At 41.7% G+C, this 23,292-nt stretch overlaps 1 protein-coding gene and 1 long non-coding RNA gene across 2 annotated transcripts; both read left to right on the top strand.

Annotated features, from left to right (window-relative positions):
- Positions 1 to 4,238: 4,238 nt before the first annotated feature.
- Positions 4,239 to 7,296, top strand: LOC122463697 (butyrophilin-like protein 2). The gene is made up of 3 exons (XM_043534878.1): positions 4,239 to 4,452; positions 5,693 to 5,977; positions 6,641 to 7,296. The coding sequence occupies exons 1-3, from the start codon at positions 4,239 to 4,241 to the stop codon at positions 7,294 to 7,296; spliced, it is 1,155 nt and encodes a 384-aa protein (XP_043390813.1).
- A 5,314-nt stretch (positions 7,297 to 12,610) lies between these two features.
- On the top strand, positions 12,611 to 22,218 carry LOC122463630. The gene is made up of 5 exons (XR_006287174.1): positions 12,611 to 12,659; positions 17,059 to 17,127; positions 17,628 to 17,648; positions 19,344 to 19,364; positions 22,198 to 22,218. It is a non-coding gene; the product is annotated as an uncharacterized LOC122463630 (long non-coding RNA).
- The last annotated feature ends 1,074 nt before the right edge of the window (positions 22,219 to 23,292 follow it).

Genomic DNA, 23,292 nt, shown 5'->3' with positions numbered 1-23,292 from the left:
ACTCCGACTTTTGGATTACAGTGATGTTCTAGAAGCCTAACACACACACACACACACACACTTATTCCCCCACCACGAGACAGTCACAGTCCCCTGCCCTGTCCCCAGAAATCACTTATTGCCCCTTCCCCAAAATCAGTTGTTGCCCATTACCACCACACTCCAAAATCACTCATTGCCCCTCCCACCCCCAAAATTGCTCACTTCCCCCCAACCACCCCAAAATCACTTACTGCCCACCACTCACAAAAATCAGCTCCTGCCCCTGCCACCGTAACACTGCGGCAGCTGCCCTGCCCTGTGTCTATCTCCCCCTGGCTAGTGCTGTCCCTGGCATTAGGACCAGGGTGCATCTGGCTCTGGGCTGGGATCTCTGCGGTGGGCAGTGGGTCTGAATGCCTTTCCACATGGTGGGGGATGCGGGGGTGTTGCATGGTGTCGGGGGTCTGCATGGGATGAGTGTGTGTGGGGGCTGTATCTGGGCAGGGCCTGCTGGGTACAAACTGGCCCCTGCAGCCTGTGGGACCCGGACCAGAGCAACGGGTGGAACCAGCCCAAAGACACATGGGGATGGGTGGTTCCATGTCAGGTGGCAAATGGCAGTTGGTTGGGGGAGGGGCTGATGTCTCAGCCTGGCCCTGGGGGTGATGGGGGGAGGAGCTGTTGTCTAAAGCCAGCTCTGGGGATGACGGGGGGAGAAACTAGTGTCTCAGCCCAGCCCTTTTACTTTTCACTAATGTCAATATTGTGATCATTGCATAAACCAGCTTTTCTTATTTAGGGTAACTGGAAATAGGAAGATTGACTGTATCCACTCCGACAACACAATTTGCTACTATAGCACAGTATGAAGGGGTAACATCCTACTGGTCGTGATGTGACATATACTGTGGTATGTTCTTGTAATGGTCAGTGTATTAACCCTGCTGTCTTAGACAAATTACAATTTTGTTAACCAGGGCTTGTCTACACAAATTCCCGTTGTAGTCTCAGGTGAATGAAGTGTTAAATTCCTGTTCTAGCAGCGTTGTACTTTGTTCTTTGAACAAGGAAGTAACTGATATTTGCGTTGGGTATGTTTGTGAAGTCTTTGGCGTGAAAAGTACTGCAGTAGCCACACATAAATTGTACTACATGGTCTGATTCTTCAAGGCTCACTCATAGGGACTTTCAGTCCTTACTTCTACAATACTCCCTCTTTAAATAGGGTCTTATACCAGGTGCATGACTGTCATCTGAGTAGATATTGAGTCAGCATTTCTGGGGGAAAAATACAGCAAATTTGAAGTTTGAGTTTGAAGTTGAATTTTTTTTCTTTTAAATGGTTTTTGTGTTTGTGAAAAGTTCTCATTTGAGCTTAGGCACTGACTCCATGGGTGCTCCAGGGCTGAAGCACTCATGGTAAAAAAATAGGGGGTACTCAGCACCCGAGGACCATGGACCCGCCTGCACTCTGCCCTGAGGCCCTGTCCCCACTGGGCCTGTTCCTCCATGGCCCCACCCGTGCTGCGCCTCTTTCTGCCCCTGCTCTACCTCTTCTCCCAATGCTCCCACCACTTGCTCCTCTCCGCCCCTCCTCCATCACTCGCCCTTAAGGCAGTAGGGGGCAGAAAGGAGGCACTTGGGGGAGAGGGCAGAGCAGGGGCAGGAAAAGGCAGAGTAGGGGCAGGGCCACTGGGGAAGAAGCTGAGTGGGAGCGGGTTCTCGGGATAGAGCACCCACTGGCAAAACCAAAAATCAGTGCCAGTGCATTTGAGATTAATGGAGACTAAATTTCTTTATAATATCTGAACAGAAATAATAAAGGAAGAAGCACAAATTCCCCAACCGAGATCTAGAGAGACCACTTTGGGGAATGTTACGTCATGTCTATATAAGCCCCGTCCCACAAAGGACCAGATTACTACTCATTTGCTTTTTAACTTTTTCATGGGAACATTTTTCTATCAGAAACTTGTCTGGGACAATCAGCATAGCTCAGAAGAGTCATTGAATGGTGCTGAATTTATGTCACCCACAGCTTGGCCTGCTTTTGATCCATGCAGCGACTGACAGGTGAAAGTGTCCCGGGTTAACTAAATATCAGATGAATTATCTTTTCTTCCCTCAATCTGCTTCCACAAAAGATAATTTTAGCTTAGAGTTCCACTGTTCAGGAAAGTAGAAGTGGCCATGTAAAATGAATGCAGTTTTGTGCAGAGCTGGCCAAAACTCAAAATTTCCATTCCATTGTAAATTCTGAAATTTTGAAAAAAAATAATTTTGATTTGGAAACATAACTGGAAAATTTGAAATTTCTCACATAAAGGAAATTCAGAAAAACATTTTTTTTAAATCAAATGGTTTTGATTCAATTTTCCCAATATGAAATAGAGCAGCTGAGTGCTCTCAACTCCTGGAGTCTCCCTGGGCTGCATGGGGAGCCACCCCAGAACCATGGATCCTGGAAGCCCAGACTCTCCTGAAACTGGTGAGGTGTGCTGTTTCCGTGAAATATTTTGGTTTTGACGTTTCAACATTTTCTGATGCAGCCCCACTGTAGAAAAATTCCTGACCAGCTCTAGTTGTGTGTAAACCTCATGCTACAGTTTGTAATGTTTTTTATTTCCCTTAGCAGAGAGTTGGATGGATAATACTGCAATCACTTCACAATGACTGCATGGATCAAATCAATCGCCATCCCATTTGTTTATATAATTGGGAAATGGCTTTGGGGTAAGAGCACCGTTTTTCCTAACTACTGATCAGGAAATAAATGTATACATTGCTGCCCATGTAAATCGTGTGTATGGAAACCATGATGCAATCTGAAGAGGGGAAACCCAAAGAGAATTTGGGAACTCTTATGGCATTGAGCTGGGATTAACATCATTGTGTTCTGGAGCCTGTCTACCTCCCTGGTTGTTTTTACATGATCTCAGGTGTGTGTAAAGTCTCAGTGACCCTGCTTCATTAAGCAGGGGGATTAACCATACTCCATGTCTGTTACACAATGCTTAAGTTCTCATTAGTCACCCTCCTCAACCTATGAAAAAGTACAGAGAGCTGTATATCAGGATGAAAGCACAGTGACACTGATGCTTAGATGGGACATTTACCCCATCCAGGAGTATTGTTTGAAGAAGCCTAAAATAACAGAATAATTGTTAACATTCCAAAGTGGCAAAAAGATTGTTACACTCACACTTCACACAATGGTGGCCAGGTACAATTGCTTTTCCTGTACTCAGGGACTTCTCCCTCCTACTTCTTACAGAGGCACAAGCCACCCGAAAGGGTTGGGAAGAAAGCAGGACAATAACTAGGCTTAGATTTTTATCTGTAAATGTTGATAAATGTCGATTGCTCTGTACGCACACAAGCCAACGAAAAATACTTCCATCGCTGCTAAATATTCAGAGATACAAAGTAAGAAATTGGAGTTTGATTTCAGGTTACACTTTTGATATATTCTGTTGTCAATTGTGTTTTAATGTTTATAAACTTTAACTTTTTGAATCCCAGAATATACTGTCATTAAATAATAGTCTGGCCTGCCCCCATTCTGTGCCCCTCCATAATTTCCTGCATCTGTGAACATTTAAATTGATACAAATAAAAAAATTCTTAAAACCCACAAGTCTGCAAAACTCTTAAAATTTCAATAGAAAAAAATGATAAAAAATAAACATTGATATTATCCATCAAAATTATTTTAAAAAATTGAATTCTGCCAAGTCTAACCCTAGCTCTGCTGTCCACCTCCCCATGCTGGCCAGCCACTGAGAGGAGAACACACTGTAACATCTTTAATGACGGCACAGGCTCCTGCTCTGCCTGGAGCTTCAGGGGGGACTATGCATCCTGCACCGACCCCTGAGAAGTTCAGTCTGCGCCACCTCATGCTCAAATCTGTGCATAGCTGAGCTACTAGTGAGAACCTCAAATGCTCTCTCCATTCTGAAGGGGGATAATTAGGTTAGATGAGGTACATTTCTACCATGAAACATAATACTGCTGTTGTGTCTCAGTAATTGTGTCTAGTTTTTCTTTTGTTCTCTCAACACCAATGTCAAGCCTTTGAAGAAAATCGATGATCATGATTTATTTTCTTTCTTGCAGATGGTTTTACTGTCACTGTACACGTTGATCCTGCAATTGCCTTGGTTGGACAAGGTGTGATGTTGTCCTGCCAGCCCGGAGGCCACAACCCCACTAACGTTCAAGTGCATTGGTATAAATGGGAAAGGAGCAAAAATATGACGTTATATTTTTACAACAGCACAGAAAATGGTACTGAGCTGGGCCACGCTGGGGACAAGCACAGGAGTGATGCTCCTAAAGGACAATATGAGAATGGAGTCGTTAGGGTGAAGCTTTTTCCAGTGCAAGTAGAAGATAGTGGGCAGTATGTGTGTGCGGTGACAAGCGATGGTGTCTATCAAGAAGCTATCGCCCAGGTGATTGTTGCAGGTAAGCATGGAGATGTTCATACAGAAGTGTTGCTGGCAGTAAACAATGCTGCACTTAACACAGTGGCACTGATTCTCCGTTGAAGTGCACTGTGTGTGGCCAGCTGTATTTCCATTTAATCCTTTCCTCCCAACATGGAGGGCTCAGCAGCTGGCAAGGGAAGGAGAAACAGCATCTGTTGTAGATGAACACACATGTGTGTGCAATGTTATGGGAGGTGGGCAGAGGAAGTGCTGGACTGGGAAGGAAGCGGAGAGAAGTGCAGGACTGGGAGTCAGGGAAGCTTCAGCAGTTTGGTGTCCATCTCGCATAGTATATGCAAATTATACCCAGTGTATGCACACAACATGAACACATCATGTACATCTTTCTCTGGCTTTTTGCTAGTGGCATGTGCAATCCTCATCCACCTGCCTTGTGTGTGCTGCTGTTGCACAACAGCAATAAAATGAATAAAGCGCAGGGGCAAAGCTGGGCCATTACCTCCCATCACACGCACATGCACCCAGGCAATAAATTACAGAGTCCTGTGGGACTGTGAGGTCATTGTCAACCTGTGGTTTGTACGCACTGCCCCTGATTCTCAGTTACACGAAGGCCCTTTTACAGAGAAATGAACCGCTGACATTACCCCTTGTACAGAGAAGGTTCTCCTTGGCCAGTGTAGCTCTGATGTAAGGGCTCTGCAGTGGCCTTGCTTCCGGACGTGGTGTAAGGGGCATGTCAGGGCTGTGGGAGAGCGGCTAAATGCTAATAGGGGTATGGCTGGAGCACACTGTGCTTTGGCTATGCTCTGCTTCCCAGGGATCATAGGGGACCATGGGAAGCAAAGTGTAAGTTAGAATAGCCCTAAGGTTGCTATGACTTACATTGGGACCTAGCAGAGCCCCTGAATGAGTCCAAAATATGGGGAGCACAAAGGTGGATCTCCCCTTTTCTGAAAATACTGTTTCCTTATTGACCTTCTACCATCCCAAAAGTGAAGCTGTCACATACATACGATGGAGTCATGTCTAGATACAGTTTGGGATCAGCTTGTGAAGTGTTTGGTGATCTCTTGAGGTGGAAATCTCTCTGCATGAATTTAAGATATTTGGAAATGCAAAATTATAGTGTAGATTCAATAGGTCATGGTGACTGTAATGATAGTGGTGATTATTCAACATTAGCACTCTTTGTTTGGTTTGTAAGCTAGTTCTTCAGCCTGTTTAAAATTTTCTGAAATTGGTTTTCACTCTAGGTTTTGGATCTGCACCTCGCCTAACTATAGACCATCAGCGGAATAATTCAGTCACTCTGAGGTGTACGTCCCAAGGGTGGTACCCACAACCTGAAGTATGCTGGACTGACAGCACAGGACAAAACATAACTGCTATGGCTGAAACAAGAATCCAAAAAGATGTGACAGATCTGTATCAAATCCACAGTACGCTCAGGGTAGCAGATATTGCTTCTGACACTATCTTATGCACTATAAGAAACCCCTTGCTGAAGAGGCACCGCAAAAAAGTTATTGCAATTTCAGGTAAGAGATGCAGTACTGTCAAAGTAAATATTCCTGCTGTTACTTACGAAATCGGGCTAAACGCATCTGCCTTGTGGCCAACCATGTCACTCAAGGCTTGCCTACATGGAGCACCAACACACATTATTGGGGTGTGATTTCTAAAGTGCATTAATGGGTTGCACGTTAATTAGTCCATGTAGACATCCAGCTGGTACTCACTAAAGTTTCCCTGGTGTGCTTTACTGTATTATTGTTTGAAACAGTAATATGGTAAATCACACTAGGGAACTTTTAGTGTGCATCATCAAGGTCTACACAGACCAATTAATGCACAACACATCAGTGCACTTTATTAATTACACTTCTGTAGTGCCCATTACCCCACTGTGTAGACAAGCATTTGGTACAGCATAGTGAAGACCTGTACAACTTAGCATTTCTTTTCAAATACTATCCTTGAGATCACCAAAGATGTAAAAGATAGTAGAGCTCTGATTCTCTTTTCACTTATCTGTGTGTATAGTAGGAGTGACCCCCTGAAGCTAATGAATTTACACTATTGTAAAAACAGTATAAATAAGAGGAGAATTAGGGCTGCCTCTTTTTCACTCTCTCTCTTGCACATTAATATGAGGCATTATGTGCTGCTGGTACAAATATAACCCCCTGAACATTTTTCAGGTTTCTTTGATGTGGAGGCAGAATATGACATAATTACCACTGTAATTGGAGAAAATGCCATTCTTCCCTGCCGGCTGATTACGAAACATCTGCCTCCTAGCATGGAGTTGCAATGGAGGAAAGTTGGACCTGGAAAGGATAAGCTAATCTATTTCTATCTCTATGATGAAAGCAGCCCCCTGGTTAATTCTTATCCACAGAGTGACAAATGCCCAATGAGCTATTTGTCTCCAAATGGAGACAATAGCAGAGAATGGCTCAGGAAGGAATATGAAAAAAAGGCAGAAGTTTTTAAAGGAAAAGAGTTTGGGAAAGGAAATATTTCTCTGAAACTGAATAATATTCAGGTGGAAGATGAAGGGAAATATGTATGCTCTGCCTCAGCCAACTTTTTTCACAGAGAGATCATCATTGAAGTCTTGGTTATAGGTAAGAAAAGCCTGGAACTGGAGAAAGCAAATGTAGCAGAACTCTGTTATTCTATCTCCCCAAGAGCCAGCATGGGTTTGTCCCTTATCTACAGCACATTTTCTATTGCTTTGTCTATTATTGCTTTAAAACTCCTAAATAATGGAGTTTCCACTTCTTCCATTGGGAAGCTACTACATGGTCTAATGCATCTCACTGTGAGATCAGTTTCCTGTTTTCAGAAGTGATTTCAGACTGTCTGCTGTTAGAAGAGGTATCAATAATAATCACTCTCCCCTTTATTTTCCTTTAAAATGCCAATTCTTGGAGCTGTATTAGTAAATCTATTTCCCAAAAATTAAAGGGATGTTAGAGTGAAATTTAAACTACTTTTTAACAAGCCTTTTTGAAGTATAATAATAATAAGAAGAAGTAGAAGCCATAACAACATACAATCAAAGAAATGTAGGGCTGGAAAGAACCTCAAGAAGTTATTATGAGAGTTATTATGGCAACAATTTGTTTACAACAGAGAACAGATGTTTTTCTTTCCACACTCAGGTTGAAAAAATACATTTTATTCCATGAGGATAAAATTTCCAAAAGTGGCAAAAAGATTTAGGATCTTGAGTCCCATTTTCAAAAGTTACTTAGTTGTTGTCTACACAGAGGCACTCTGGAAAATTAATCCCAATTAACTAAAATTTGAATGTAAAGTGGATTAGTTAAATTTCATTAACCCCCTGTGTGGACATCTCTATTCAGAATTAAAGTTGCCTGAATTCGATTTGTGAACTAAGCTAAATCAAATTAAGGCCACTTTAATTCTGAATAAGAACATCCACACGGGTTTACTGCAGTTTAACTAATCCATTTTAAAAGTTGATTCAGATCAACCTTCCTGAGTGTTCCCAAGCAGACAAGCCCTTAGATACTTTGGAGACTAAATCCCATTAATTTTTCAGGAGACTTAGGCTGGGTCTACACTATAGATCTATGTCAGTATAACTATGTCACTCAGGGGTATGAAAAATCCACACCCCATGTGACGTAGTTATACTGACCTAACCCCCAGTGTACACAGTGCTGTGTCGATGGAAGAGCTTCTCCCACCAATATAGTCATTGCCTCTTGGGGAGATGTATTAACTATGCCAATTAGATGTAGGAGTGTCTTAATTTAAATGCTACAGCAGCGTAGCTGCATCGGTGTAGCTGCACCAATCCTGCATTTTAAGTGCAGACCTGCCCTTAGGCTCAGAAGTACATAAATCACCTTTGAAAGTGGTTATTATTATTATTGTTATTATTATTATTATTATTATTATTATTATGATTATTTGTGCGAGACAGACAGGCTAAGAAAGAGTCCCTGACCCAAAAAGTTTATAATCAAATAGGCAAGTCAGACAATGGGTGGAAGAAAGGAAGTGTTATAATTCCCATTTTATAGAAGGGGAACTAAAGAACTGAGAGTAAGTGACTTGCCCCAAGTCGCACTGGAAGTCTGTGGTAGAAACAAGAACAGAGCCCAGATCATCTGCATCCTAGTCCAATGAATGCCTTAACCATAAGCCCATCCTTCCTTTCTATAGAATTCTGATCAGTTTTAAGATATTTTTAAAAAATACTTTTTACCTATGGAGCAAGCACTAGAGCAATGGTTGACCCATGCCATCCTTGTATGAGGAAATTTCTAATACCAGTAACCAGCTATTTTTTTGTTACTGTCTATAAAAGGTTATTATGAAGTAACTGTATCTAGGAAGGGAAGTGCTGGTAAATTGTATAGTCTATTGCTAAACCACACTTTGATTCGGTATGAAATATATTCAAAATACAAAATAACCAATGTCAGTCAGGTTGATTGCTAAAAGTCAATAATAGTGTGGCACAGGAAGAAAGGTTCAATGTGGTACCTGTTTTGGGGACGCTGTCTCATGCATTGTTGTTAAATTTGCCTTACACATTGTGTTTCCAAAGTTACACATTTCAGCCTGGAGTATTCATAAGATGATTTTACAAGTTAAAAAACTCTTTACACATCACTAAAATCCAACCCAACAATTCATCCCAGGTCCTTAACTAGCTGTTTTGTATCTCCCTTATCTTTGTTTTGGATACAACCATTCCAGGTACCAGTCTCCTGCTTGTATATGGGCAAAACATTACTGTGTTTTGCCTTTGACAAGTTTCTTATTTTCTAATGCCAAAACTGAAGTCAGCTTTTAAGTATTATAGGATAGTTAGCATTAATGAACAGGATTATAAAAAATACATACGTCAATTCTGGGCATGTAACTACGAGAAATGTGTATACAGTATAATGTTATACTGAAATTGTGTGCTTAATGAATATTAAGATGTGGTATCAATAATAATTATTGACAATGTGATATATAGAGAGATAAATTATTTGTACACTGATGGGAGCTAAGATTTTCTCTTGGTGGAGTACATTCTTCTTAGTGAAAGCTTGTATGGGCAAATTCTGCCCTTACTTAAACCCCTGTAGCACTACAGACTTCAGAAAGGTCATACAATAGTAAATGAGAGCAACTTCTGTGTTCTCAATATTTTACCCAATGTGTTTATGTTAAATCACTATTAAAATAATCCACCAGCATACACAAACACCTTTTTTGGTATAAAAAGGAAACTGATTTGGGGTAAAGCAGTGAATAAATATCCAGATGTCATGTTGCTGAGATCTCTTAGCAATGTGTCCTTCCTGAACATTTTCTTTTCCATTTCTCTGCACTAGAAGATGTTTTTTCATTGTGATAAGGAAGCCTTTCTTACAGGGTTAGGGGATAAACCATCTCTGCAAATGGATCAGAAGGAGAATGTATGTAGGTATAGATGTAAATCAGGAGGATGGTATCAAAAACCTAAAGTCCTTTGGAGGAATCCCAAAGGGGGAAACATAACCTCAAAGGCTAAGACAATCCTAAGGGAGGATGACCAGAAACTTTTCACAGCAGAGAGCTCCATTACTGTGCCATGTGTGACCTCTGAGGTTACCTGCACCATCATCAACACAGAATTAAAGGATCTCAGAGTAGCAGCCATGTTAGTCTGTATTCGCAAAAAGAAAAGGAGTACTTGTGGCACCTTAGAGACTAACAAATTTATTTGAGCATAAGCTTTCATGAGCTAAATGAGCTGTAGCTCACGAAAGCTTATGCTCAAATAAATTTTTTAGTCTCTAAGGTGGCACAAGTACTCCTTTTCTTTTTACAGAATTAAAGATCAGTCAAGAATCAAGCACCCACCAGTTTGCTATGTAACTTTTTTATACCAAGCTATTTTTTTCACTTTGTTAATTCTTGTTGCTAGTGTTTACAGGCTATTCCAGGCATACAATGGGGTTCTTGTTCTATTTGGCCCTTATGTATTACATTATCATGCCTACCAATAACCATGGAGGCTTATATTCTGAGCTGTCTACTTAGGTCATCTCTATCTCCATCCCCAACCCCTGGTCAGTTCGGACTTTGTCCTTCAGGATGCTGAATGCTTTATGCAAGTCCAGCATCTTCTTGCGGAATCACTGTCTAGTGAGAATTGTTTGCTCCTTAGCAGTTGAGGCTTCAGTTGTCAGCATGATATTTTCTGGAGCTGCCTTCCATGAGGTGATATGAAATGGTCACCTAAGAATATGATAAGAAATCATTATATTACCACATTCAATTTGAACCCACAGTTGCTCTGGCTTGAAGCAGTCCAGGTCTCAGGGCAAAAGCAGAAGGGCAGCTTTGCTGTAAACAGGGCATACTGCACAGAGGTGTTTCAGTTGTTCAGGGCATAACAGTCTAGAGGCCAGACACCTATGCTTTCGCACACCACAGCCTAAAGGGTAGTTTTAATTGCTGGTCCCTCCTGCTGGAAGGTCAACTGGTTGCAAGGTCCGCATTCCTGGCTTCTCTGGATGTGGCCAAGTCAGCTGCCAGAGTCATGGTAATGGCAGTTACCATCTGTTTCTCATCATGGTTTCAGTCATTGGGGATTTCTGTAGAAATACAACAGACCATTGAAGAGCTCCCCTTTATGGATTGTAGTTTATTTTCTTTGAAGATGGATACAGCATTGCCAACACTAAAAGATTCAAGGGCACTGCTGAAATCCCTGGGTTTGTGTACACTAGCCCTGAGAAGAACAACATTTTTTTCCTCAGTTTCAACCAAGGAGGCAGATGACATGTCTAGATAGGCAGATCAATGCAGGTGGAAGCACATGCAGCAAAGGAGGAGCCCCTGTGCCATCCACCTCTGCTGCCACTTCCTCCTGGCCCACTCTCTGTCCGTCCCTTCCCTACTTTAATCTAGCTGTTTCACAAACATTTTTTATCCATTCATGTAATTTTGTTTTCTGAATTGCTCATCTGGAAACTTGAACTCACTTATCTATGCGTTGATGGATCTAGATGTTATTGAACAGATACAAAAGCAAATACACAAAACCAAAGGCTGAGAGTAGCAAATGAGTTAAGATGGAATTGTAGTTTTCTCTTAGTGTGTGGAGTTAAAATTCAGAATAAAGAAATATACAAGATACACTGGTTCTTGAGGGGCCAGGAAGAAGTGGGCTTCAGAAGAGGGTTGGAACAGGTAGAGGATTCTGTAACTCTAATGTAATATATTGGCGTACAGCAGGTTACTGTCATTTAACTGCAAATAGAGTCCTGTGGCAATTCCACATATTTTCTTTCTTTTCCTGCCATCTTATTAACATAACCTATTTTTTTATGAGCAGAAGGTGGCAATTGAACCCCCTTCTTCCTACACAAAATGAGTCCTTCATGTGCCTTTTTGCTGAACTATGCCAGGGTTAGTATGGCAGCCATCTGTTAATGACAGAGAACAGCGATATGTGTCCATCTTTTCACACTAAAGCTTATTTTTGGTTTATTTTTTTCTTTTAAAGTTTGTAAAGTGTGATGGGTTATTCAGGGTGAGAGATACTATGTAAAGGTGCAGTGACTGGGGATTTGGCTGGAGCTCAGTCTTTCCCTTTGTGGAGCACATTCTGCTCAGTGTAAATATTCGGGGCAAATTCTGCCATCCATGCAGAACTATTAGCTTCACTGAGGTTGTAAAGGTATAAATGAGAGCAATACTTGAACCTTCATCTTTGTTCAGGCAGAGCAATTTCCCATTGTTTCCACTGGGATTTATCTTAAATCATATTAACCAAAACATTCACTCTTCGCTTTGAGATGAAACAGTGAACAAATATGTAGATGCCCCTGAGATCTTTTCACACTGTACCCTCTCTGAGCATCTCTCGGCATTGTCAGACATGCATCCATTGTGATAATGCTGCCTTTTTTACAGGGGTAGGGAATGAAACTTCTTTACAAGTGCATCTGCAGAAAGTTTGCAAATATGAATGTAAATGGAAAGGGTGGTATCCAAAGCCCATGGTCTTCTGGAGAAATCACAAAGGACAAAGCATAAACTCATTGGCTGAGATAACAGAAGTGCAGGACGAGCAGAATCTTTTCATGGTAGCAAGCACCATTGCTGTGTCATGTGATACTCCCAAGGTTACCTGTGCCATTGTCAACACAGAATCGGAGATGATTCAACAATCAACTGCTCAAGACTTTGGTATGTAACTCTGTATGTTATTATTATTATTCCAGAAAACTTGCCCTCTTCTGAGCAAGTGTTACTGCCTTTTTTATTTGGTCTATGGGGCATCATCCTGCCTACTAACAAACACAAATCTTTACATTCTGAAGCTTAACTCATATCTATCCCCAAATAATTCATCTGTAACAAGTGAGGACTCTATTCTTCAAGATGCTGACCACATGTCTGTGACCTGCTCAGCACCCTCAACTCCCATCATATCATCTTGCAGTGTTAGTTTTGATTGTGGCTGAGAATGGATTAAAGGGGCAAATGGACGCTCTTGAAATCTATGGGAGTCTAACAGATGAAGGGCTTGCAGGATGATCACACCACAGCATGCAGTGATTCTGATGTAGAACTGCATCTGCACTCCTCTCAGATGTGACTGCGTTTCTATGATGGGTGAGGCATTTCTACTTCGAGAGGGATTTGTTCAATCTCATTGAAAGTGTTGCAGCTTTTGCCAGTCAGGATAGAATTTGGCCTTTCCTCTGTTATGGGGTCACTCAGGATGAGAGATTGCTTAGTGGGTGCACACCAAGGATGGGTAGCTACCTGCCAACAGTTTCATCAATGGTCTAGGAAAGGAGCTACTGGAATAGTACATACATGTATACAGTCGGATCAGAGAGCGGCTACAACCACTCTTCCCATCACCTGTGTATTTCTTTCTCTCAAAAACACATACACTCTCACACACACTGCCCTCAAAACCTAGAGCTTATCACCAACACCAATTGCTTAAACTTTTTGGGATGAATTTCAGCCATATTTATGTACCCAGATAAGTGACCTCATTTTCGGAGTTGTTGAGCCCATGCATATTCCATTGAAGTCTATGGGAGCAGCATGTGCACAGCACTCAAGAATATCTGCTTTTATTTTGGAAAAAGAAAAGGAGTACTTGTGGCACCTAAGAGACTAACAAATTTATTTGACCATAAGGGTTTGTGAGCTACAGCTCACGATGAAGTGAGCTGTAGCTCACGAAAGCTTATGTTCAAATAAATTTGTTAGTCTCTAAGGTGCACAAGTACTCCTTTTCTTTTTGCAAATACAGACTAACACGGCTGCTACTCTGAAACCTTTTATTTTGGAGTACTAGGGCTGGTCAAAATTTTTTCCATCAAAACTATTTTTGGTAGAAAATTGGGGTTTTGACTAAATTAATTTTTGTGTTGAAAGTGTCTGCTTCCCTCTAACTTTTTCGATGTTTTATTAGACACCCCAAACTTAATTTTTTTCAGGCAAAACTGCTGATTTTTTTAACAAAATTGGGAATTCAGAATGTTCACAAATGCATTTGTGAATATTTTATATCTGAGCTTCAACTTCCACGGTATATTGGTTAAATAACTCAGGTGGTATTGTTTATGTTATGTGACTAGATTATTCATGAGACAAGGTGGGTGAGGTAATATCTTCTATAATATCCTCTATCTACCCAATTACCTCCTTTAGTGCCAGTCTCCTTACAAGTTTTGATGGACATGCCTGGGTTCATCTGGATCCCGCCTCCAGCTCAGCAGTGTGTAACTTCTTTGTTTTCTTCCTGTATGAATTTATTTGGTCCCCCTCACACATTCCTGCATTCCTGGCAAGGTCACCAGGGCAGCTAAGAAGGAACATTCTTACCACAGAGTAACTCCCACTTACATGCCAGATAGTTGGAGTCTCCCAAGAAATAACACAAACGCACACAACATATTCAACAAAGTAATTATATTAAACAGGAAGTAAATATAACATAACTGGGTAAAACCCTACTCTCCAGGTCACAGGTGCCCATACTGATAATATCCATGAATTTCCCCAATCAGACCTCATTTTTGTATCCCCATACTGATAATACCCATAAAAATTAGAATCCTGTTAGTACGTGTACTTTGTAGGGGCCTTTGATGACCTGTGACCACGATATCTTCTGTGCAGCAGCAGTTCGCGATTGGGCTAACTGGGCTCAGTGCAGCCCAAACGACTCACATGTGGGATAAGGCGGTAAGTTCCTCCACATGTTTAATAGGCAGCAGGTAGTGAAATCTCCAAACCCTTACCCCCTGGCTTGAGGACACAGTTCAGGGACTAGGGGGTCTCCCAAACAATCTCCCTGACTATCTAACTAAAGGATGGTGCACTCACAACTCCATGAATGATCCTCAGGTTCAGAGATGGATCTGGCCTCCTCAGTCACAGCAGAGGGGCTGATGATCGCTGCTGGCAGGAGTTGGGCTGCTTCTGGTCCAAGGATTTCCCCTCACCACAAAGGGGTGCAAGGCTCAAGGTGCAGATTATAACAGCTCTCCTAAAATCCTCACTTAAGTCTCCCACCCTAGCGCTCAGACACACTCACAGCAGGAGGCAGCCCTGAACCAACAGCCAGAGCAGAGGTGCCATGTGGTGACTGCTTTTCCCTAGGGAGCTGAAAGGCTAACTCAGCCTGGCTGGGTGGTAAGTTTTCCCAACAGAACTCTACAGACCTGGAGTCACCTTGAAGAGGGAAAGGACCAAGCTGTGGGATTTTGCTGCCAGGTGCCCAGATGCCAGTTCTCAGGGGACTCTGCATGCAGGCCTGGGACTCACCAGCCCCCACAGCCAGTCCCACCCTTTCTGTGGCCGACCCCAGACTCCTCAAAAATGGCTCCTCCCCTCTCCAGGGCTCCCAGGGGAGGGCATCTCACTTCCTACGTGTAAGGTTAGCTTTTTTTCCTGGGCTTTCACTTGTCAGTCATTTGACTCTTCCCCCTCCTTTCTCTCAGACACTGCCACTCCTCTGAGCAGGCAGACCTGCTACTCTCCCCACACTGACAAGGCTCCTGATGCTCTAAATAGTGTCTCTCTCTTAGCTGCCAACAGACTCTGAATCTGCCATTGGCCCCCCTTCCTCTCAGGGACAGTGCCTCTCCCTGAATTACTAGCACACAGAGCCCCAGGAACCTAGGTAAGCACCTTGGCGGTTACACTTTTATTGTACCATCTTCTCTTGGTGAGAGTTTTCGAGCTCCATAGAGCTCTTCCTCAGACCTGTCTCTCTCACCAAGAAGTCATTCCAGTAAAAGATATTACTCACCCACCTTGTCTCTCTAATATCCTGGGACCGACACAGCTACAACACTGCATAGATGATTTTTGTAAAGTGATCAGCACAGGGCATATTTTCAATATAAGTGGTTCTGTAATTCCAAACACACTTTATAATAAATATAAGAGCATTCAGCTTTAAAATTTGTTTTTCCTGAGTATTCATACTAACTTGAAAGTTCTCAGAAAGGAAACATGAGAGGGTTGAGACCATGGCCAAATCCAAATTAGTCTTTAAATTTGAACAAATACATGTGAAATATTCTTCACAATTCACTCATCTTTAGTGATAGCCCATCATAATACCAAAGATAAATAGGCTTGGTAGAATTTGATTTTTTATTGTTTTACAATTTTGATGTATAATATCAATGTTTATTTTTAAGCAATTTTTATTTTTATCATTTAAATTTTCATAGTTATGCAAAATTATGGATTTTAAGGGGTTTTTAGATGTTTACCTATTTAAATTTTCACATTTAGGGAAAATTATGGAGGGTTCAGAGAGGGGGTGTCAGACAATAATTATTTAATGACAGTAGATGTTGAAATTCAAAAAAGATAGAGCTTTATAACCATTAAAGTACAAATTGTGAACATTGTATGTCAAAATATACCAAGTAAAATATCCTTATTCAGACTCTAATAAATTCTCAAGCAACATTTTTCTTACTTTGTCTATTTACACATTTTTATTATTATTGGTAGAAATGTTTTCCCTCAGTTTGTTTGTGGACGATGAAACTGAAGTTTATTGACATTTGTCAGTAAAAATAGAATCCTTCGAAACCTAAAGACTAGCTACATGGCTACAGACATTTGGAAGAGACACCCTCCATCATGAGAGTCAGGTCTCACACAGAACTAGAAGAACGATAAATATTCTAGATGAGGGCCAGTTCACTATGAAGTGAATTGGAGGTTATTAGAATACATAAGATTGGGAATGCAGTTCTGTGTGAAGAAAAAAAAAAACATTCTGGGACTGGCTGTTTAACTCATTTATAAGCTTAATGTAAATGTTCACAGTGTAGTCTGATAGAGCAATTAGCAACAGAAAAGTAAGTACATGTATTTTGGATTTTGTTGTAATTTCCTGGGACACTGAAGGAAGGCCTCTATTATTCCATATGAAATATATTCTCTCTCATTCTCTATCAAGGTATAAAGACAACTGTACTTTAGAGAATGAGAAAAAAGTCCATCATTGTTTAGGTCCAAAACTGTAACTCCTAGAAATACCTCCCATGTTTGAGGCTACATTGTGGTGATAGTAACATGGTCTATCTTTCAGTAGGTTTCTTAATCTGTTTCTTGCTGTTTATTGCTGTGACTGTCGAACGTTTTTTTGGAAAATGCAAAAGTAAGTTAACTTATTTTTTTGTTTGTTTAATTTGCATGAAGTGTACATTTTTAACAGTGATGGTGATTAACCATTGGAACAATTTAGCAAGGGTTGCGGTGGAGTCTCCATCCCTGACAATTTCTAAATCAAGATTGGATGTCTTTCTAAAAACTCTGCTCTGGGAATTATTTTGGGGCAGTTCTCTGGCTTGTGTTCTACAGGTGATCAGACTACATTATTAGAATGGTCTCTTTTGGCACTGGGATCAATGGAAAAACTGTCATATTGCAAGTGAATGAGGTTAATTTTCCTTGAAAGAAACAAGGAGAAGCTGACTGAAAGCAGCAGAGAGAACACAATGCTGGTCAAATTTACTGATAGCAAAACTACTGGATCTAAATATTTGTCCACATGAACCTCACTGAAGGTGACTAATTCATGATGTTCATGATGTTTAAAATACAATTAGTGAATTTTAACATGAACGAAGTACATTGATCAATTTTAATCTTTTACAGGCCAGTTCCAGAATGTGATTGGTGAGTTTGGTCTCATTTCTAAGCAGTTGCACTCAGATTTTGTTTGCATTTTCTATTTGGTTCATTGAAAAAATGTATTTACTATCATTTAAATTCTCCACACTAGTCGCTCAATAATCCACTTTGCAGGAGGAACTCAAAAACAAACAAACAATCAAAACCCCAAAACCCTTTCACTGTAGGGCTCAGATTTTGCAAATGCTCAATTGGGTGAAAGCTCATTTTACCCACCTGAATAGTCCATTGGATTAAGTTTACCAAATGCTGGTTTTATTTAGTCTTTATTGGCACAATAAACATGAAGAACATAAGAACGGCCACACTGCGTCAGACCAATGATCCATCTAACCCACTATCCTGTCTTCTGATAGTGGCTGGTGCCAAAGCGAATGAACAGAACAGGGCAATTTATCAGCATTACCTGTTGTCCAGTCCCAGCTTCTGGTAGTCAGAGGCTTAGGGACACCCAGAGCACGGGCTTGTGTCCCTGACCATGTTGTCCAATAGCCATTGATGGACCTATCCTCCATGAACGTATCTAATTTTTTAAAAACTTATTTATACTTTTGGCCATCACAACATCCCCTAGCAATGAGTTCCATGGGTTGACTGTGTGTTGTGTGAAAAGTACTTCCTTTTGTTTGTTTTAAATCACCTGCTGCCTATTAATTTTTTCAGGTAATCCCTAGTTCTTGTGCTATGCAAAGGGGTAAATAATATTTGCCTTTTCTCTTTCTCCACACCATTCATGATTTCTTAGATCTCTGTCATATTCCCCCTTTGTCATCTCTTTTCCAAGCTGAACAGTCCTAGTCTTCTAAATCTCTTCTTGTATGGCAGCTGTTTCATACCCTTAATCATTTTTGTTGTCCTTCTCTGTACTTTTACCAATTTTAACATATATATTTTTTAGATGGGGTGACCAGAACTGCACACAGTATTCAAGGTGTGGGCATACCATGGATCTATATAGTGTCATTATGTTATTTTCAGTCTTATTATCTATCTCTTTCTTAACAGTTCCTAACATTCTGTTAGCTTTTTTGACTGCTGATGCATATTGAGCAGATGTTTTCCGAGAACTATCTATGCTTTTGAGAATTTTATCTGAGTTACATCTGAATAAGACTTATGGGTTTGGCCAAATGTAAATTGAGGGTGCTCAGTACCTCACAGAAGCAGGCAGTGACACACAGAGCTATCAACATAAGCTGCCTACCTAATCTAACTCTCTTTTTTGCAAAAATATTTTTCACACATCTTTTTCTCCTCCTCCCTTCTTTCTCTGTGTTGTGGCTGGGAAAACTACATTTGCTCTGGAACCAGTGAGATCTGAGGCCTTCTCGCCTGCTTCAGAGGCAGCTACTTGGTCTTTTTACAGCTGCTGCTCTCACAAGTTCAACATGGTGGTTGACCATTTCATTGTTCATGTGGGAGCCCTCAAGAGAGATCTTGCTGTAAGGTTGACAAGTGTATTCTGTCTCACCTTGTGCACATATCAAAAACTTCATCAAAGATGAGTCTTGATCTGGAATTTGACTCAGGATTTTATGGGATGCCAATGTGAAGTACCAGGGTCATGAGCTCTCAGTGACCAGCTTTGTTTCAGTCTTCTTCAGGATCACACCTGCAGAACACTTGTGTACAGAAGAAGGCAAAAATATGTATTTATTCAACTCTGTCTTTCCATTGCAGACCAAGTGCAGAGGGAAAGAGGTACGTTAGTATTGATTTATGTAGCCTTCTAAGCAGGCCAATGTTAAATGGTACATCTGGTGGACTGTGTGTACTTTACATTTATTGACAAGAGCGCAACTCTCTCTCAGTGTAGTCCACTGTACTGCACTGGTGAATTCATCCCTACTGTAATTCCAGTGAAGTCAGTACAGTTAGAAAAAGGAAGGATTAGGTTGCAGCATTTTTTCAAAGTATTTGGGATATTCCTATTGGAACAAATGTAATGTCATTAATTCCCAGAAAGAGGATAACTATGAAGGTTGGATTTCACCTAACCTTTGCATAGTGCTGGGCATCACAAAATGGGGAAGAGATGGCCAGCCCTCTGTGGAGATAGAGGTGGTTAGGGACTATTTAGAAAAGCTGGACGTGCACAAGTCCATGGGGCCGGACGAGTTGCATCCGAGAGTGCTGAAGGAATTGGCGGCTGTGATTGCAGAGCCCTTGGCCATTATCTTTGAAAACTCGTGGCGAACGGGGGAAGTCCCGGATGACTGGAAAAAGGCTAATGTAGTGCCAATCTTTAAAAAAGGGAAGAAGGAGGATCCTGGGAATTACAGGCCAGTCAGCCTCACCTCAGTCCCTGGAAAAATCATGGAGCAGGTCCTCAAAGAATCAATCCTGAAGCACTTACATGAGAGGAAAGTGATCAGGAACAGTCAGCATGGATTCACCAAGGGAAGGTCATGCCTGACTAATCTAATCGCCTTTTATGATGAGATTACTGGTTCTGTGGATGAAGGGAAAGCAGTGGATGTATTGTTTCTTGACTTTAGCAAAGCTTTTGACACGGTCTCCCACAGTATTCTTGTCAGCAAGTTAAGGAAGTATGGGCTGGATGAATGCACTATAAGGTGGGTAGAAAGCTGGCTAGATTGTCGGGCTCAACGGGTAGTGATCAATGGCTCCATGTCTAGTTGGCAGCCGGTGTCAAGTGGAGTGCCCCAGGGGTCGGTCCTGGGGCCGGTTTTGTTCAATATCTTCATAAATGATCTGGAGGATGGTGTGGATTGCACTCTCAGCAAATTTGCGGATGATACTAAACTGGGAGGAGTGGTAGATACGCTGGAGGGGAGGGATAGGATACAGAAGGACCTAGACAAATTAGAGGATTGGGCCAAAAGAAATCTGATGAGGTTCAATAAGGATAAGTGCAGGGTCCTGCACTTAGGATGGAAGAATCCAATGCACCGCTACAGACTAGGGACCGAATGGCTAGGCAGCAGTTCTGCGGAAAAGGACCTAGGGGTGACAGTGGACGAGAAGCTGGATATGAGTCAGCAGTGTGCCCTTGTTGCCAAGAAGGCCAATGGCATTTTGGGATGTATAAGTAGGGGCATAGCGAGCAGATCGAGGGACGTGATCGTTCCCCTCTATTCGACACTGGTGAGGCCTCATCTGGAGTACTGTGTCCAGTTTTGGGCCCCACACTACAAGAAGGATGTGGATAAATTGGAGAGAGTCCAGCGAAGGGCAACAAAAATGATTAGGGGTCTAGAGCACATGACTTATGAGGAGAGGCTGAGGGAGCTGGGATTGTTTAGTCTGCAGAAGAGAAGAATGAGGGGGGATTTGATAGCTGCTTTCAACTACCTGAAAGGGGGTTCCAAAGAGGATGGCTCTAGACTGTTCTCAATGGTAGCAGATGACAGAACGAGGAGTAATGGTCTCAAGTTGCAATGGGGGAGGTTTAGATTGGATATTAGGAAAAACTTTTTCACTAAGAGGGTGGTGAAACACTGGAATGCGTTACCTAGGGAGGTGGTAGAATCTCCTTCCTTAGAGGTTTTTAAGGTCAGGCTTTACAAAGCCCTGGCTGGGATGATTTAACTGGGACTTGGTCCTGCTTCGAGCAGGGGGTTGGACTAGATGACCTTCTGGGGTCCCTTCCAACCCTGATATTCTATGATTCTATAATTCTATGATATGCCAGCAGATCGAGGGACGTGATCGTTCCCCTCTATTGGACATTGGTGAGGCCTCATCTGGAGTACTGTGTCCAGTTTTGGGCCCCACACTACAAGAAGCATGTGGAAAAATTGGAAAACGTCCAGCAGAGGGCAGCAAAAATGATTAGGAGGTTGGAACACTTGACTTATGAGGAGAGGCTGAGGGAACTGGGATTGTTTAGTCTGCGGAAGAGAAGAATGAGGGGGGATTTGATAACTGCTTTCACCTACTTGAAAGGGGGTTCCAAAGAGGATGGATCTAGACTGTTCTCAGTGGTAGCAGATGACAGAACAAGGAGTAATGGTCTCAAGTTGCAGTGGGGGAGGTTTAGGTTGGATATGAAGAAAAACTTTTGCACTATGAGGGTGGTGAAACACTGGAATGTGTTACCTAGGGAGGTGGTGGTATCTCCTTCCTTAGAAGTTTTTAAGGTCAGGCTTGACAAAGCCCTGGCTGGGATGATTTAGTTGGGGATTGGTTCTGCTTTGAGCAGGGGGTTGGACTAGATGACCTCCTGAGGTCCCTTCCAACCCTGATATTCTATGATTCTATGATATGATAGGAGCCAGATTTCAAATACAGCATGAATTTGGATGAAGATACTATGAAAACAGTGATCCTACACTGTGAAGAATAGATAATTTTGCTTGATGGTACAAGAGATAGTGAGAGAGTGAAATAGTGGCTATATATGTATAACATAAAACAAGTATTAAAGATTAAATACTCCATCATATGTGGCTCATTAAATAAGGCTGATTCATGCCATTCATTAAGTTAAGAATTCAATCAGCGAATTGTAATGTTAAACCAAATTTCCAATGACAAAATGCACATTTTGAACTGATTTAATCTGTTGCAGAGCAATCCCGCAATGACTATGGTAAGTTTGCAATGATTCTAAGCAGATGATCTCAGATATTTTTCTCTTTCAGAAATGTATATCCTCTTTTACAGAGCTGTCTAATTGATCTAGTTGCCTAGATCCCCTGGGATGTCACCTGATATACAGGGATGCCACTGAGTCAGACTATTCTGCCAGCCTGGGCCCCCTTTTACCTGGTCTTGCTGGGCTAGCTTTTCCAGCCAAGCACACAGGCAGGGCCACACACAGCTTTACAGAGAGACAGAGATCCACTCTGGGAAGGCTCAGTTTAAGGGGCTTGCCACAGCCAGATGTCCACCCCCCTTAGAATACAAACCCAAAATTATACGAAATTCGCCTCTTCCCTCAATGTGGAGGAGGGTATGCACAACTTCTTGCCCCCCAACCCCTAGTTAAAAATCACACAAACTGGGTTATATTGTAAACCAGAAATAAATTTATTAACTATAACAGGTGTATTTTAAGTCGTTAAGGAGGTAGCAGAAAGAACAAGGCAGATTACTAAGAAAATAAAACAGAGCATGCAAACTAAGCTTAATACACTAAAGAAACTGATTGAATGTAAGCTCTCACCCTAAATGTGATTCTAATAATCTTATTCACAGGCCAGATGCCCTTCTAGCCTGGGTCCAGTTCTTTCCCCCAGTTCAGTGTTAGTTGTTTCCAGCAGTCATCTTGGATGGGGTAGGAGGGGAGAACTGATGACCTGGATTACTTCACTTCCCACCCTTAAATAGTATTTGCATAAGGTGGGAGTCCTTTGTTTCCTAGTTTGACACACACACACCAGCTTCTCCTGGAAAAGTACAGAATTCAAGATGGGTTCCAGTACCAGGTGACATGGTCACATGCCTCTGTTGGGCCCCTGTGGCTATTCTTCACAGGCTGACCCACAAGTTCACAGGAAGACTAAGCTCTTTTACAATCCATTGTCTCTTGCTGGTTGGCCATCAGCACTGTCCAGCTTTTTCATTATTGTACCTGAAGTGTTAGCAGGGGGTGTCATCCAAAGTAGCATAGTTGAAATATAGACACAGAGTCAGTATTCCTAATTTCAGATACAGAAATGAT

This window comes from Chelonia mydas, chromosome 23, assembly GCF_015237465.2.
Source record: "Chelonia mydas isolate rCheMyd1 chromosome 23, rCheMyd1.pri.v2, whole genome shotgun sequence".
NCBI classification, from domain to species: domain Eukaryota; kingdom Metazoa; phylum Chordata; order Testudines; family Cheloniidae; genus Chelonia; species Chelonia mydas.
Note: the sequence above shows the minus strand (reverse complement) of the source record. Positions and strands in the feature narration are given on the sequence as shown.